General features: G+C 49.2%; 1 protein-coding gene across 1 annotated transcript in view; it reads left to right on the plus strand.

Annotated features, from left to right (window-relative positions):
• Positions 1 to 16,371, plus strand: part of LOC122378451 — a 32,051-nt gene extending 15,680 nt beyond the window's left edge. The window contains exons 2-3 of the mRNA XM_043359533.1: positions 10,458 to 10,532; positions 13,694 to 16,371. Coding sequence (XP_043215468.1) covers positions 10,458 to 10,532; positions 13,694 to 13,862 — 244 coding nt within the window. The 3' untranslated portion in view covers positions 13,863 to 16,371. The remainder of the gene's footprint in view (positions 1 to 10,457; positions 10,533 to 13,693) is intronic.
• Positions 16,372 to 18,145: the final 1,774 nt, after the last annotated feature.

Raw genomic sequence — 18,145 nt, forward strand, 5'->3', positions numbered from 1 at the left:
AGCTTCGATGGACGGACCAAAATATCATAAAATCTTATTTATATGCAACGAAATAGCCTATAACTGATACGCAAGGTAAATAAAGCAAATTTGTGGCAAAAACTAAGTTCTGGGGGTGCTAAGTGCAATAGTTTTAAGGAGAATATAAGAGAAGTGACCACGAAATAAACAATTTTTATTCTCCGGTCGGGGAAACAGGAAATTCAATAATGTCTTGAACCAAGCCATGAAAATTGTATTATTGAGCTATAAAAGTAAGCAGCATGAATTTATCTTCTTGTAGAATGCAAAAAAGTGGAAGGAAACCGTTTTGGTATCAGAAAATTTTCTGGTCCCCGAAGACCTATTTTGCGGAGAATCCTAATAATGATGCAGCCGTGTTTGGAACAAATTTGTGCGCTATCGGGATTATATCTTCTTGTGCTCTTTTGATAGAACTATGAAGGAGGTGCAAGGAAAGTTGTTGGTGCCCTTTATATTTATTACTTTAATTTCTAAAGCCCTTTTCTAGACGCCTCCGGGGCAACGAACAACGGCAAAATTTAACGTTTTTGAAATAAACCGTACAGAGAAACCGAGGTTACAGAGTTCCCCATAGATGCCGTTACCGGTTTGATAGAATAGAAATAGAATCATAGGGTTAGAGCTGACAGTTTTACCGCTTTGTGATGCATGCATTTTGTTGGACCGTAATATTAGGCTTTATCACAGCCTTATTTTGTCTTTTTTGTTGTTGCTGACAATGAAACAATTTATACTTACTTGTGACTTGTTGACTAGAAGAAGGTAGCTCATAATTCTGGAGAGAAAACCTGCAGAGTTTGCCTGGCAGCAGCCGCTGAATGGGGAGGAGGGGCCGGAACGGATTCCAGCCAAGCAGCACGGCTCAGCACAGCTGCCCGTAGGTATGCAAGGACCGTGTGAGCCGGAGCCCAGAGCGGAGTTTCGGAGACTGACGATCGGTTACGGTTGGTGTGTGTGTGTTTGTGGGGGGGGGGGGGGCAAATTCAGTCTCGAATCGTTCGTATAGCATACATTTCTGCTGCCTTTGAGAGCGTCTATCAAGTGCTATCCGGCACTTGCAGGGGGCGGGGTCAATATAGCCCCTCAGTTTTTCATTAATTACCATCGTGAGGGCGGCAGACCTCGCTGAAAATTGCCACACTATCGTATTGATCAATTGTACATGTTAACTTAAATTTTCATGACCCTGACCCAAAATGACCTTTGTCCTGTGGCCTATTCTTCTCGCCCTTCTCGCAAACATGTCGAGAAATACGATTTAACGAACATAAGCGCATCTTGCATTTCGTTTCCGGACTTGTTTGTGATAAGAAACGTGCCAACGTGTGAAATGCTGCCCGTTCCATGCATTATGGTGGGTGTCATGTCAGGATGACATGACGGCCAGTAACCATGCTAGTAGGCGGACACCGATTCACAGCTATGTTCACACCCTGTTCACTTCATTTCGGTCTACTTCGTTCACTCTTACAGAAAATAACAGAGACCAAAATATGTCACTGCTGGTGATAGGCGATAGCATAAAAAGTGCACATTTATTAGGCACGAAGAGCATACACAACACAACATGAAGCATTGATGATGCATTCACGTCACAATTCGTGTGATGCATGGCATGTGTAAAAAAATGCTGGTTTTGACATTTACAATCATAGTTTGTTCGATTTTAGGTACGTATCATAAGTATTTTGGGCGAGGCACCCACGAGGCACGCAAGTTGGATGTGCGGTGAGTCATTCAATGTAACGAATGTCTTAGTTCTGTGCACGATTTGACCAGCTAGAACACAAATTGTACATTTGAATGTGCTACAATGGATAATATGGATTGACATGAGGAGATTCACGAACAAGATCAAAGCGTCTTCGAATAGTCCACAAAGTCCGTTGGGCGCAGTGCGTAGACCGTCAAGGAGCAGGAACAGCCGGGAAGAGCAGGCCAGGGACCGGTTCCACGTAGGACTGGTCTGGGAGACTTCATTTATGGAGGATCCTGTGGGAAGACCAGTCAGTTGGTTACCATGCAGCACAACAAAGGATAACTTTTAGGGATCCACCTTATCCCAAATTTGCGGATTGTGCATGAATCTCGCGGACCCAATGACTTGATAAATCAATGAGTTATTAATTGAACAAAGCATAAAAACTCCAGAATCGGTTAACGTTCCGTAATTTGCTAGTTCGTTGATGTCTGGACGACTTTGCGCCAGTCGCTGTTCTTTTGCTAGTCACATTTTGACACAGAGGTGCCGGAGTATAAAATTGGTAAGGAGAATAAAATCTTTTGGACCCGCCCGGGACCAGAAAAGGGCCTCATTTCCAACACTGCCCCTAGAGGCATTCAAAGTTTTTTTTGGGGGGAAGGGGGACCCCCTTAGATTTTCATAAAAACTGGTCCATGTGTACAGTTTTTGACGCTGATTCCAACGGTGAAGTCTGTTTTTCGCCACATATTATACTTTGGCCCCTAGAGGCATCCAATTTTTTTAGGGGAAGGGGGACCCCCTTAGATTTTCATAAAAACTGGTCCATGTGTACAGTTTTTGACGCTGATTCCAATGGTGAAGTGTGTTTTTCGCCACATATTATACTTTGGCCCCTAGAGGCATTCAAAGTTTTTTCGGGGGAAGGGGGACCCCCTTAGATTTTCATAAAAACTGGTCCATGTGTACAGTTTTGGACGCTGATTCCAATGGTGAAGTCTGTTTTTCGCCACATATACTTTGGCCCCTAGAGGCATTCAAAGTTTTTTTGGGGCGAAGGGGGACCCCCTTAGATTTTCATAAAAACTGGTCCATGTGTACAGTTTTGGACGCTGATTCCAATGGTGAAGTCTGTTTTTCGCCACATATTATACTTTGGCCCCTAGAGGCATTCAAATTTTTTGGGGGAAGGGGGACCCCCTTAGATTTTCATAAAAACTGGTCCATGTGTACAGTTTTTGACGCTGATTCTAATGGTGAAGTCTGTTTATCGCCACATATTATACTTTGGCCCCTAGAGACATTCAAAGTTTTTTGGGGGGAAGGGGGACCCCCTTAGATTTTCATAGAAACTGGTCCATGTGTACAGTTTTTGACGCTGATTCCAATGGTGAAGTCTGTTTTTCGCCACATATTATACTTTGGCCCCTAGAGGCATCCAAATTTTTTTAGGGGAAGGGGGACCCCTTAGATTTTCATAAAAACTGGTCCATGTGTACAGTTTTTGACGCTGATTCCAATGGTGAAGTCTGTTTTTCGCCACATATTATACTTTGGCCCCTAGAGGCATTCAAAGTTTTTTGGGGGGAAGGGGGGACCCCCTTACATTTTCATAAAAACTGGTCCATGTGTACAGTTTTGGACGCTGATTCCAGTGGTGATTCCAATGGTGAAGTCTGTTTTTCGCCACATATTACACTTTGGCCCCTAGAGGCATTCAAAGTTTTTTGGGGCGAAGGGGAACCATTGGAATCAGCGTCCAAAACTCTACACATGGACTAGTTTTTATGAAAATCTAAGGGGGTCCCCCTTCCCCCCAAAAAACCTTTGAATGCCTCTAGGGGCCAAAGTATAATATGTGGCGAAAAACAGACTTCACCATTGGAATCAGCGTCAAAAACTGTACACATGGACCAGTTTTTATGAAAATCTAAGGGGGTCCCCCTTCCCCTAAAAAAAAATTGGATGCCTCTAGGGGCCAAAGTATGATATGTGGCGAAAAACAGACTTCACCATTGGAATCAGCGTCAAAAACTGTACACATGGACCTGTTTTTATGAAAATCTAAGGGGGTCCCCCTTCGCCCCAAAAAACTTTGAATGCCTCTAGGGGCCAAAGTAAAATATGTGGCGAAAAACAGACTTCACCAGTGGAATCAGCGTCCAAAGCTGTACACATGGACCAGTTTTTATGAAAATCTAAGGGGGTCCCCCTTCCCCCCAAAAAAAAACTTTGAATGCCTCTAGGGGCCAAAGTATAATATGTGGCGAAAAACAGCCTTCACCATTGGAATCAGCGTCCAAAACTGTACACATGGACCAGTTTTTATGAAAATCTAAGGGGGCCCCCCTTCCCCTAAAAAAAAAATTGGATGCCTCTAGGGGCCAAAGTATAATATGTGGCGAAAAACAGACTGCACCATTGGAGTCAGCGTCAAAAACTGTACACAAGGACCAGTTTTTATGAAAATCTAAGGGGGTCCCCCTTCCCCAAAAAAAACTTTGAATGCCTCTAGGGGCCGAAGTATAATATGTGGCGAAAAACAGACTTCACCATTGGAATCAGCGTCAAAAACTGTACACATTGACCAGTTTTTATGAAAATCTAAGGAGGTCCCCCTTCCCCCAAAAAAATTGAATGCCTCTAGGGGCCTAAGTATAATATGTGGCGAAAAACAGACTTCACCATTGGAATCAGCGTCCAAAACTGTACACATGGACCAGTTTTTATGAAAATCTAAGGGGGTCCCCCTTCGCCCAAAAAAAACTTTGAATGCCTTTAGGGGCCAAAGTATAATATGTGGCGAAAAACAGACTTCACCATTGTAATCAGCGTCCAAAACTGTACACATAGACCAGTTTTTATGAAAATCTAAGGGGGTCCCCCTTCGCCCAAAAAAAAACTTTGAATGCCTCTAGGGGCCAAAGTATAATATGTGGCGAAAAACAGACTTCACCATTGGAATCAGCGTCCAAAACTGTACACATGGACCAGTTTTTATGAAAATCTAAGGGGGTCCGAATGTGATTCTGAAAGTGAATCTGAAGCTGAGGCTGTCTTGACAGACGTCTATCGCTGTCCGATTGTTTCTCTGATACCGGTCCTATCGGCCCGTGTGGGGACCTGGACCTGACCCTGACCGACCTACCGGAGGCCGGTCTCATTATTCGTCTCCCAGGCAGGGGTTCCTGCGGCGGTCAGACGGGAAGCCTTTTCCTGAGAAGCTTCTTGTTAAATTAAACTGCTGTAATAATTTTTTTTTTTGTGAGATCGTATGCGTAGTGCGCAGTGTTCAAATAACAAAAAACATGCAAGTGAGATCAAAATGCAGGGCGAGGGGAGATAAATTGCTACGTCGTTTGTCTTTACCATAAGCAGGTTTGCCGTCCGTCTGATATGATCGCGTTTTAAATTCAAACTCTGTTCACGTTGTAAGGTCAGATTGTATCGCAAACCAGTCTTGGTGGTTGTTTGCTCTGCGAGAGGAAACTGTTGGACTGTTGGGGCGGTCCCGACTAGCGACCGAGTGTAAAAAGTTCGAGCAAACGTTCGAGAAGGATCAGTGGTGGATAAATAGGCGAGTACGATATAGCTGGGTCGAATCTGCACGATGCACTGGCGATGCTGGACTTGCTGGAGGCAGTTCACTTCGAGCGAGGAACGAGCTGAGAGGGCACTTGAAATGAGTCAACAGTGAAAAAAATTATTATGGTCGCATAACTCGCATACCTTTTGACGCACAACTCGATTATGTGTGACAGATAAAGAAAACGGTGATTGTGTTCAGTTGTGTCCTGCCAGGGTAAAATCCGCAGCAGACCGTTCACCGTGGGGCGCCTTGAATGACTCATCAGTTTCTCTGAAGCGAACTAGTTACTGTGAAAGTCCCATCGAGATAAGCGTTTTGTAATGAGGCTCAGTAAGATGTCGTTGAATCGTCGGGTGATTTCCGCTCTCCATGGCGAAGCGACTGGTAGAAGCGAGCGAGCGGCGGACAAACCCAGGATGTCTGTCTTTATGCAATGCGCCGAATGTTTTGTGGGCGTTCCTCATTTCCTGTTATTTTCACAAAATAGCGTGACACTTTGGTGAAATGCGTACACCGAAGGAGCCTGGAAATCCAGTGATTTTCCATTCACGTTTTCCATTTTAGCTCAATGCCACCCTGAAAGCGGCCCAATGTCCATGAATACGGGGTTGAGGCTCTGCGCCGCTAAATTTCGGAGACGCGTCCCGAATAATTCGCTCGTTATCCGGTCCGATAAGGCGTTAAAGCCGTCGCCTTGTGCGCCACAGAGCTGCGGGGCCTGGTAACCCGCCATTACGAAGGCTGGCGGCCGACAGCCCGGTCGATTTACAGTTGTGCGTGCCCCGAGTGCGGGTAATGGAATATAGCCAGGGGTCAGGTCATGCCAAGGCGAGTGCGCGTTGTCCATACCGGGTGAACGCGGCCGGCTTGTGACGACATAGGGCGGGGGTTAACTCGATCAACGGAATGGGCTCTTCGTACAGGTCTGCAGTGTGCGGCTGGGGTTGAATACAAATAGCCTGACGTGGTTACAGCTGTTCACTGCCAAACCGTTTCCCCGAACAGCTGATCGGCACAGTAGGTCACAACCTGGAGCCACATGACCTGAAAAGCACCGCTGCTGCTGTGTGCACAGTACACCCACCGGTTTTCACCATTCGACCCGTGCAGCTGAACGGTACCGATGGCTTCATAGGCCGCTATCGTGAGTCCACGGACCCGCTGCCAGCCTCTCACGGCTGTGGCACCCATTCCGGTCACGGAACGGGCATTAGCCGGCCTTGTGCCGTATATCAGCGGCCTGCCAGAGCAATGGTCCGAGCTCCAGACAGCGCCCTGTGACGGGCGGTGACGGTGGAGCCCCGCCACCTGCCCCTATCCGGGTCCGTGTGTTTCCGTGCACCCATATTGTGCACTGTGCACGCACCGTGACGCCGTGCACCGGTGCACGCCAACCGGTGCACGCCATGTAGAACCGATCATTGCTAGGCGTCCCTGGTAAAATTACCGAGCGCGTGCGGGCCGGCCGCTCGCGCTTACTCAACGAATAATTGACTGGGCCGCGTCTTTCGGCGGGTGCCGGCCGGTCGAGCTGTGGCGTAACGCGCGCGCGCGGCCCGGGCGTTGAACAACACAATCCGGCCACTTTCATCAGCGCGCTCTGTGCCGACGCATAACGTATGTCGCGCACGCGCCCGGGCGCCGCCGGAGACGGGCCGACGGGCGGCGATTAACCCGCTCCCTGGTGGGGTCTGTTTATAACGCGACCTGGTGGGGGGGGGGGGGCTATTTTTTGCCCCCCCTCGTATCTCCGAAACTACTGGACGGATCCGCAAAATTCAAACGGCGTTCGAAAGGCCTGTCAAATTTGTTGAAGGAAACCAAATTTCATTGACCTCGGGGTCACCGATGACGTCACAGGTCAGGTCAAAGATGAAATGTTTCACCGTTCACGGGTCATCTAGGGAATGCGCTATAACACCGAAGAAAACGCATTTTGTCGAGAATCAGCCATAGGGCGTCAGTTGCCTAGTTCAAATGTTGCTATAAGAGGTCACTGACATTACCAGGTCAGGTCACAGGTCAGGTCACCAAGGGTCACAGGTCAGGTCACATGAACCTTACTTTAGGTACTAAGGTTGTGCGATGCATGTTTTATGGCCAATTTTTCATTTTCAACTCAATGGTGTTGGTTTTAAGACTATCAGGTACGGCTTAGGTCACTTTCTGGTGAAGGTCAGGTCAAGGTCAGGTCAAAAAAGGTCAAATTTTAAAGTTGTTAGTTTTGCATAAAATGGGTATTGATTCGATGCAGCTCGTCACGGGGAGTCTAATGGTGGTCTTTGTTTTGCGCTACGGGGTCTAGAATTGCTAAAAATTGAGTTTGAAAATTTGACGTCATCAATTTTGAACAGTTTTTTCACTATAACTTCGCCAAAAAAGAGGTATCAATCTCAAATTTGGTATGTAGATAGAAGGGGGTAAGAGCTATCACATATATTCCTGTTTTTGCGAAATTCAAAAAACGTTTTTTATTTTTCGGCTATTATATTCAAAAAATCTATTTTTTTATTTTTGGGGGTCAAAATCCAAAAATTTCAAAAATCCGAGATAACAGTTTTGTAGCCCTGTCAATTCTACAGCTTTTATGTCGATATCGTTTTTCTGTATTTGCAAAGTTATAGGCCTGACAGCTCTTCCCGCGAAACCCTTTTTTGGGTCGAAAACGGCAGAACATGACGTCACTCTGACGTCATTTCTGGCCAACCTATCATAGCCTTTGGAAAAAATTATGGTCACAATGTGTTAAATTGATGTCCGGGAGGGTACTGAAAGTTTGGTGACGATCGGCGCAGCGGTTCTGGAGATATATCGAAAAGTCTGGAGGGGGTGGGGGCAAAAAATAGCCCCCCCCCCCCACCAGGGCGCGGTATACACACCTGACGCGCGTGGACGGGCCCTGGTGGACGACGCACGGTGCCCCTGGGCGCGGAGGCAGATGCCTCGTTCACTATGGACTGACGGTGGCGGTGAAGGGGAGCGGGGAACTGTCGGGCGGGCAGACTGTTGGTTTGACAGGCCCTCAGGCATATGTCACACTCTGACCGGTCACGCTGCCGTCGTTTTCTCCGCGATAGGCCGTCTCCTACCTCACCCATCCCCGAGGTGTTGCGACTACGTCAATCTCTGAGCCATCACAGCACGGCAGATGATTTTAGCGACGCCGACGCCTGATAGCCGGAGACCACCTGCGTCCATTGCGATGCCAACGTGCCGCCGCGACGCCGTACGATAGGGAGCGACCGATAACAGTCGCACCGCGCTGAGCGACCCGCCTGCTGAGCCAATATCGCTGGTATGCGGTGGTTTGATATCGGCGGATACGGCGTTCACTACACCGGAATTACAGGTCTGAGTTTGAAGCAAATACTTGGTGTATAGAACCTCAGGTTTTACGTATAGTGTAAATAAAATAAACGGTGTATAGAACCTCAGGTTTTACGTATAGTGTAAATAAAGTAAACGCTTCTTTTCTTTCAACGAGGTTATTCATTCACAACGGTAAACGTTTTCTTTTCCTTCCGTTAGGTTTTTATTCGGAATGCTTGCGTGGCTGAACGTACCTAACTTCCTACCCACATCTGAGAACCTCGGTCTATTTTACCAAAGCCATCACCCTCCTACGATCAGCCGAGCCGGTATTATTTAGCAGCTGTGTTACCTCGGTCAAGGCCTGCCGGTGGGTATGGGTGCGCTGGGCCAATTATCAATAATAAACGTTGCATGGAAGTGGCCGCCCTGCAACGGGACGCGGCCGCTTCTCATGTTTAACCCTAGAACGCCTAGGGGGGGGGGGGTTGTATCAACCCCCCCCCCTGAGGTTTTTTCGAAGTGCACGCTAAACGGCTTGTCGTAGCGGGCTGAAATTTTCAATACCCTCTGGGGCAACCTTTGCGCATCTTTTGCCGAAAAAAAAATGATCGGGTCATGTCAGGTCACGGAGTTATGACGTCATAAGAGGTACAGCCTCCGGCCGACAGTTACCAAACGTGTGCGCCGAATCCCTAGGTTTTCTGCCGGTGATACCCACATTGTTTGATGGATCATGATGAAACTTCCCATGCATGTTGGGGCAAGCATTGGCTATCGTATGGTGCAAGAAAATTGACCGGGTCAGGTCAGGTCACGGAGTTATGACGTCATAAGAGGAACAGCGTCCGGTACTATTTTTGAAAAGCGCCCGAACCACTATTTTGCTAATTCTTGTCACCTCAATGGGAATATGCAGCAATATTAGCTTCTATAGGGAGCAAATGGACCTCCCAAATCCGAAAATACAATCAGATTTCAAAAATTTAAATTTTGATTTTTCGAATTTCTGCCGCCGACTGTGACCTTCCCGACTTCCGGCGCTCCCAACGCGCCATTTTTAGAGCTAGGGAAACGAAATACATACCAAACAATAGAGAATTGATCAAGGAACACGATAGTGAAGGTTTCAAGTCGATATCTCTCACCGTTTTGCCGCAATCGCCGCGGAAAGTTGAAAAAAGTCTATTTTTCCGAAAATTTGACCTTTGACCGGTCAAAAGTAGGTCAAATGTTGACCTAGGACCAAAAAATATACCACCAATCGCGAGATCTCGTTGAGAGCAATCCGTTGGTTTTTTCCGCTAAGCTCTACGACCTTCCGTTTCGAAACGCCAGGGGGGGGGTCGTAACAACCCCCCCCCCCCCTGGTCGTTCGTGTTATGAGAAATGGCCTGGTCGTGCGAGGGTTAACGTCGAACACAAGCGGAAGTGAAGTGCATGTTGCATGCGGGTGTTTTATAGCCTGGGATCTGAGAGTGACCTTAGGTCCCTTCCCTTCCGGCCGAGAGCATCTGTTCCAGCGTCGAGGCCCAACCAGAGGTGTCTCAATGCGGGAAAGGAATGAATGTGTGAGATGCATCGTGCAACATTTCTCAAGGTGCTTCACAAGCATGTTCACTGTGACGAAATTACTGCACTGTCGTGTTGGTAGTTATGTGATGCGAATGCCGCCGGCGCGCTGTTATTTTTCTGTTGCGTGTCTCATGTCTGGCCGCTGCAACGACTGTATTTTTTCTGTTGCATGGTGCATGGCTGAGCAGTGAGCGTTGATGACTGTTATTTTTCTGCTGTGTGTTTGGCCACTGACGATTGTTTCCTCGCTCCCCGCAGACCGGAGCCGTCAGGGGCCCGTCTGGCTGAGAGTCGACCCTCCGAGTCACCCCGCGCCTGGGTTCCGTTCGACAGGTAAGACCCCATCATCAGGGACGGTACACGCGAGCCAGGCGGAGCTGATCAGCGGTCCTGGGCTTGCGGAAGGAGGGGATACACACACGCACACACACTGAAAACAATTTCACCCGAAGCTGGCGAATTAAGCGTTGCTCTGCGGGTGGTATATGTGTATTAACTCGCCATATCCAGATTCTAGCTAGAGGGTAAGCAGACTTGCCTGCCTTATTACTCGTAAATATGCACTGCACCCACAGTCTGCAGTAAGGTAGCTACCCAGCACCGGATATTGTCCCCGCGTGTGTCGAGTCATTGACACAGCCCTCACTGAAAGAGTTGGAACTACTCGAGGTATCGTAAACACGTATCCGTGGATGGCGAACCTTTACATAACCTGCCCTGAAGGAGTTGGATCTACTGTTACAACTAGATGGCGTTGTCTCATACAGTTTTGAATTACAACAATTTTTTAACTTTTTTTTGAACCAATTATATATTGGCACATTGTTTGGCGGTTTCCAAGTGGGGGCGAAAGTACAATTGTTAGGGTGCACGTTTAAAACCTCTGCAATATTCATCACGGGACGATTGGCAACGCTTTTTCTTCCGAAACTACCTAGTGAAACCATTTAGATTCTTATATAGGTCACGAAAGCAGCGGCATCACATATTCTTGATTTCGGGCGGTCTGCATGACTGCCGGTGACTGAGTCTGGTCGAAATTTCTATGGGAATTCGATTTGAGCTTTCCCACCGATGTGAAACTTTCTCACCGATGTTTTCTAGGTGTGAGATTGTTATAATATAGATATTTTCCCGCAAATATGGTCAAGCGTGGGAGTTTTTTTTTGGCCCTCGTGACTTGGTCGGCGAAGGATAGGCGTGGAGGGTAATCCCATCTCCTAGGGGTTTGTGGGGCGCTGCTGCCAGGTAGGCGTCGATGAATACCTTTCGATGGAGGGGTCGCGAGCCACAGGTGCGCGAATAGTCGTGGAGGGTTACTACTCTCCAGAGTGAATTGCAAAAGTGTTATGTCCTAAATTGACTCCTGGGAGGGTGGTTAAAAATGGTTGCGGATAGGGGTACCCGCGAGACACCGGTTTACTCGCCAGTTTTGGGTGAAATTGTTTTCAGTGCATCGGAGAGTGGGCTCGACGGACTGATCCGTGGGGGTGGTGGGATGGGGGGGGGGGGGTGAGGGCGGACATGCGACGACGGATGAGTCATGGCCGGGATATGAAATTGCATTGCAGCGCTGGATTATTTGGCTCTGCCGTTTGGTTTGATAATCTTATAAGATGGTGATCCTAGGGTAAGCGCAGATTTTCTTTCATACAGACATCTGAATTCAATATCACCCAGTCCTGTAATTTTGGATGGTTTCGGATAAATCGACACCTTTTTTTTAAACCCCACATTTGTTCTCCGGTGAATTTCAGACAAGTTGGTTAGAGACCTTCAAAAAAGGTACAATCACTCGATTTTTCTCAAGTTTGTCTGTCTAGGCAGATAAAGCAATACCAGAACAGGCCTACGAACACACATATTTGATCAGGATCGGACGATTGGACACTTTTAAAAGGAGATCTTTCGTGCCTCCCGGAATTTCACGGGAGAGCAGATGTGGGGTTTAAAAAAAGGTGTCGAAATGGCCTCGATTAGACTTCATCAAATACCGTACGGCGTACCGGCTTCTCAGCATGCAACAGATCAAACGAAACAGCTACTTATCAAATGTCAGATGCATTATCGGAATTGCGTGCGTCACCCCGGCCATTCTTTCCTTCTTTCCTGTCGAACCTACACACCGGCTTCGCTCAATAAGGAAGCCCCTGGCCGCTGCCCTGTTTCTGCAAATTAGCTGGCTGTTGTGAATATGCCGTCCGCTATTTCTGGCTGACCGCTGCTCAGTGTCGGTCCGCCCGACACGGCGGAGCCTGCCGCATGTGACGTATCGATCAAGGAGCCTCCGCCCGGGCTGGCCATCCACTGCACAGTGCACAGACCCGCTGTATGGATATCAACGCGGGCCACGGCCAGACGTAAACGGATGATTGCTGATTGGTTTCGATCTGGGCGCCGAGGTCACTGGATGCGTACCGCGCCGGGTCGCGGGGTGTCGGGTTAATGGAAGCTGGCACTCGGGGGTACGGGTCGTTGCGTTGTGTCGTTTCGACACTCCGCCGACACGCGCCAGCCATTTGAGTTCGTGTAGATGGGCGTGTGCTTGTGTTTAATGGCGCTAATTTCTGGCGCTTGGTGTGTGGACTCTGGTGGCTGCACGCTGGTGGTTTTGCCCTGGACAACCACCTCAAAGGTTGCCTACTTCACCGATGAGTCTCATTGATTTTATTTTATTTTCAAAACAAAATCGATTGAAACCTATTAAACTGCCCATTTAAGTTCATTATCTAACAATTCACAGGTTTGCCTGATCATGGATCGTCATAATTTAATTTTTAAATCAATGATATGAAAAGATGAGGTCAAGGCCTTTTTCCGTTCAGAGATGTGAATACCTATCGTATCTAGGATAACTGCTCGACCCAGTTTAGGAGCTATCTGTTCTCCCCAACCCCTCATTTTTCCTCTTTCGTGGAGGCGCGGTAAGGTCACGAACACGTTATCATGGGAACTTTTGTCACCACTACAACTGTGTCATGAGACCAATTGTTCAACGGTCAATGTCTGCAGAATTCGGTGGCGTTTTTCCTGACCAATTGGCTTTATCTCGACCACACACGGTGATTTGGAGCCCCAAATCGGCCCGGCCGAGTGACATGCTTGGGGAGCACGACTAAAATCTGGTATTTGCGGTCAGTCAGTTGATGTACGAGCTCGACTGGACCAGTATGATGTCATTCGTTCGGTGTTCGGTAGGTGAATGCGCTTTTTGGAATGTGTTGGCTTATTGTAGACTAGACGACATGTCTTGCATAATCGTTGTCAATAAATTGGTTAAACCAAACGTATCCGTTATATCATTTCCCCCCAAATATCTGTTTACGGTTTTCGGTGACCTATATGTATCTTTAGATTATATTCTTTGCATTCAACACTGCTGTTAATTCTCACAGCCTTCACATATCAGTCACTGCCAGTTCTGGTGCAAGCGTCAGTACCCCGCGCCTCCCATGTCGACACCTCAGCTGACCCCTGAACCCCTGTATCCCCAGGTCGGCCGAGGCGGCTCCGGACTGGCACCTGCCGCGCGTCTCCAGCCCCAGTCCCAGCCCCAGCGTGGGCTCCAGCTCCAGCGCCAGCTCCGGGCCCGGTCAGAGCTCCAGCTCCGCAGCCGAGGTCGGCTGTCCACACGAGGGTCTGCTGATCGACCTCAGCGAGTGAAGGAGTGTCGACGGAGAGACGGACTTAGTGAGACACAATGTGAGACTTTGTGAGACACAGCGCGTGAGGCTACAGACTCTGAGACAGTTGACTCAGTGAGATAGCTGACTCAGTGAGACACTGAACTCAGTAAGACATTGTGAGTAATAGAGCATCGCAATGAGACTCGTCTCTGAGACCTCTAAGACACGGTGATTCCATGTGAGACAGTCTGAGACAGGATCTGAGACACTGACCGAGTCTGAGGCAGCTCCGGTCGAGGAGACTCCCACCAGACTCGTGCCGTCCAGTGTCCGTGCGCCCGCACCCAGACCACACCACACAGTATGACCGCGGCCCGATCAGGAGCCGGTCCTGACATCATCTCCGCCCGCGATGGAAACGCCCAGACGGTAATCTGCCCACCTCATCAGCTGAGCTCAACTCACCGGTCGACTCGCCGGTCGATTCGCGAGTCATGAGTCATGACTCATACCGGAGAGGCGAGTCGACTCCGCTGTCTGCCGTCACGGCGGGGTATTGTGGCGGCGGTAGACCAACAGCGGCGTCTCCAGACGCCGTACAGGCGAATCGATGCCGGCCGTGGCCTTGCCAACACCTGTGAGGCGTGATCGAAGTCTCCAAACGGTTCTCAAGAGACAATAAAGCTATCCTCCACAGCTGGCGACCGACGGCGAGACGGGCAGTGAAAGGAAAATCTAAAAACTGCAGCCGTGGCGTAACGCAGGACCGGCGCTCATGCGAACATTCTGCAGCGCCCGCCAGCCTCTGGACGCGTATTTCCCTCGAGGGGTGCGCGGTGTGGGAAAGACGTGGGAACTCTGTGACCGAGCTTCGCTGTAAAGACGAGGTAACTGGCAGTTTTCCTGTTCTGAGAGCGGTGTGTGCACGTGCAGTGCTCGACGGCGTTCCTCTGTGATGTCGGGCCGTCCCCGGTGTGCTGCTATAGATTATGCGATAGGAGCCATGTACCGCCCCTGTTCAATGTCGAAATGTCTGCTGGCGTCGTGAGCTTCTTTGAATGTCGGGGCGTCGTCATAGACTTGGAGAGACAAACCTACGATCTAGAACGAATTATGTCGCGTGTTGCATGCGATGCTGTGATGAAATCGCACTCTGCATCTATCATTTTCCATATTTGTTTCGTATTTATAATTTGACTATTAACTATTCCCTTTTAGCACATATTTTCGCTGAAGTGATGTATGAAGCTGGCCCCTAGGTAGCCGCTGCAAGCTTGCCGTGGCTGCAGACTGGCAATGCCGACTCTGCGACGCCGGAGCTGTCATGGTGACTAGTCATTACCTTTAAGCTCCTTTTGTGGGGATTGGGATGCAGTTTGCAGTCGCGACAACCCACACCCGTGTCTCCCAGCTACAGTCGCGGGACAGTTTCGCGGAAAATCTGCACCTCTACCCATCTGCCATTCCTGCCACGCCGCCTGTGTATGGATGAGATGGTAATTCTGTCCTGAGTCAGCGGTACCGCGGCGTGTATTGTCACGTTCTGTGCCGATGTCTGAACTGTTCTGGAGCGTTCCTCACCCTATCCGACCATCAACTGACGTCTTGTGCCGCACCTACGTCTATTCGCTCTTGACGATTTGGCGCGTCAGCGCTCTTTAAACTGACGTGACCTCCTCTGTTGCATTATGTATCCAGCATTCAGTGAACGCAGATGATGTGATAATTTCGGCGAAGCATAGCCTAACGCCGATGTCTGGCCGCCGTTTGACGTTCGCTCTTGCTGGAGTGAATTCTAACTGACTCTGACTGCTATCTCGTAATTCGCAATGTCCCGATACATAAAACTTCAGCCGCGCACACGATGTTTGCAAATATGTGGAGGCCTCGCTGTTCGCTGTTGAACGTTTTCAGTTTCGGCTTGTGATCTGTAAAAGACGTCGACTCGAGGACAGGGTTAACTCACATAGATAACTGCCATGTATACGGCTAGCTGGTGAAACTTTGACTGGTCTCTGATCGTATGGGTGGACCAGAAACTTCAGTGGACACACAACAGTGGCTTATGATTCCAGTCCACATAAAGTGGACAGTGTCATTTCTCAGTGGATGCGAGCGATGTCCGTGAGTCGGCTCTCCTGACGGCCAGGCCAGTGCATCACTATACTTCTCATGTGTTTCGCAAACGTTCCTTGTCGTGCACTTGCGCTCTTTCACGTGCATGTGGCGGGGAAGTACTTCCTGTTGCGCCATGTAACGATGTGTGTGGACATTTGTCGAGTGCTCTTGTGTGGCGATCTCTTGTTGCCTACGTCGAGTTAACTACTGATTCGGCGTAGGTCCATGAGTTGCCCCGGTGAGATGTCGCGTTATCTTCTATTATGTGACTGCCGTTCCGTTGCACACAACCCCGATGCTACTCTGGTCTATCGCACGTCGATCGTTTCATTAGATGTCCGTTGATGTTCCGTATGCATGTGTCATACACGCCGATAATGCTTAGTGTGCTTGAGCGGTGTGGGAAGAAATACACGGTGGTATATTTAGCAATTCGTATGTCTGGCCATAGGATGATGCGTCATTTTGTATTTTGTTATTCAAGGGCAGCAATGAGTATTGACTAGCATTGACATTTTGTCCCTGACATTTCGATAAGCAGTGGTGAAGGTAGACGGCGCAGTTATGAATAGGGCAAACATGCCAAGACGCTATTGAGGTATCGAGTGAGCAGTGAATGGTATGCATCACACTGTCAAGGACACGTATTGATCAAGCAAACAAAAACGGCATGCTAGGTTGATAAGATGGTGGATATCATGTATGAAAACACAGCTTACCGTCCAGTTACCACCTAATAATTAATTTATTCTTGCCCCTAGTCAACTCATCAAAAGCCAGGCATAAAGTAATATGCCATACCACCAAACCTGACAAGAGCCAGTCTCCGTCTAACCGCACAAACCACAAGTGTCTGGTACTGAGGCGTCCCAGAAGGCCGTGAGCCGCCACAGAGCGTCACAGTTGGTACCGTCACGCTGCGTAACGGTATAATGAAGTGACGCCGGCGCACCGTGACGTGACGTTATGCTGCCGTGACGGTGCTGAGCGCGCGAGGTCCCCCGACCCGGAGACGGGGGTCGGCAGAGCGGATGACAACAGGAGGGGAGCGGAGGCCCGGTCATGGTAGTCAGAGTGGAACGATACGACTGAGGGCGCTCGTGGGCGATTAGGGATGAGCTAGGACGGTTTTAAACGGATTACGCTGATCATAAGTTGTCTGTTGTGAAAGGCTGAAAAGGGAAACCTGCTGAGCGATTTACGACAAGCAACAAGAGTGAGCAGTTGTCGCTAAAACCGGGACTTTAATGCATTAACATCGAGCCATTGGTGGTTCGACAAGCGAACGGCGAACATTAGGAGGTGAGCGGCTGCCGGCTATCATGAAGATTTAACACTGCGCACTTCGCGGCACTGCAATTTTTCACATGAATTAAATTGTTGCATACCTCCCTTCACCATTGATAAATAGGCATATCCATTCAATCAGCAGCTATACACGTGTGAAAATGTGAGCATGGTCCAGTGAAGTGGGATGAAGGTGGCCGGCTCCGAACAGCGGCGCTCTGTTGCCTCACAATTGTGAGGTCCATGGGGTGGAACGGCCCGGAACGATCGGACCCGGCCTTGAACCGTACGTGACGAGCGGCTGTGACTGTGAATTGAACTCGGCGAGACAATTATATGGCACGAGCGCTTATTGGGGGCTCCACGACGGCGATTCGTCACCTGACTGGACGTAGATTTGTCGGCCCGCCCCGTCACGCGGGTCAAACACCTGGAGTGACACCATCCCCTCCGGCCACGTAACGCGTGTTGCGATGTCACGTGTCATCTGACAGGCGTGTCATGACCGCTCGGACGGATGTAGGGATGCGGCGGACCCCGCCGGATGTGACAGCGGGACCCGGATCCCCCTGTGGAGACCCGGACCCTCACCGCCGCGCCGGTCCGTCACGCCCGTACCCAATTACGTCAGTCCTCCAGTCAGGTGATCCACATCACACGTCACACGTAACGCCGCCCGTCACGTCACAGCCGTCACGCAGGTGGAGTACGTCACGCTGAGGCAAGAAGTGACGTTTCGCAAATGTGGCTCGGATTTGCCGGAACAAAACTGCGAGAGGAAATATATTGAAGCATTGCTAACGTTTAAACGGCATTAAAAGCAAGTGTGAGAGGCGTGAGTAACATTTAAGAGAAGGGTGAGAGAGGGAGAAAGAAAAGGGATAAAAAGTGCTTACCTATGGAAGCAGGTAATAG

Source organism: Amphibalanus amphitrite, unplaced genomic scaffold, assembly GCF_019059575.1.
Source record: "Amphibalanus amphitrite isolate SeventyFive unplaced genomic scaffold, NRLGWU_Aamphi_draft 000059F_arrow, whole genome shotgun sequence".
Lineage (NCBI taxonomy): Eukaryota > Metazoa > Arthropoda > Thecostraca > Balanomorpha > Balanidae > Amphibalanus > Amphibalanus amphitrite.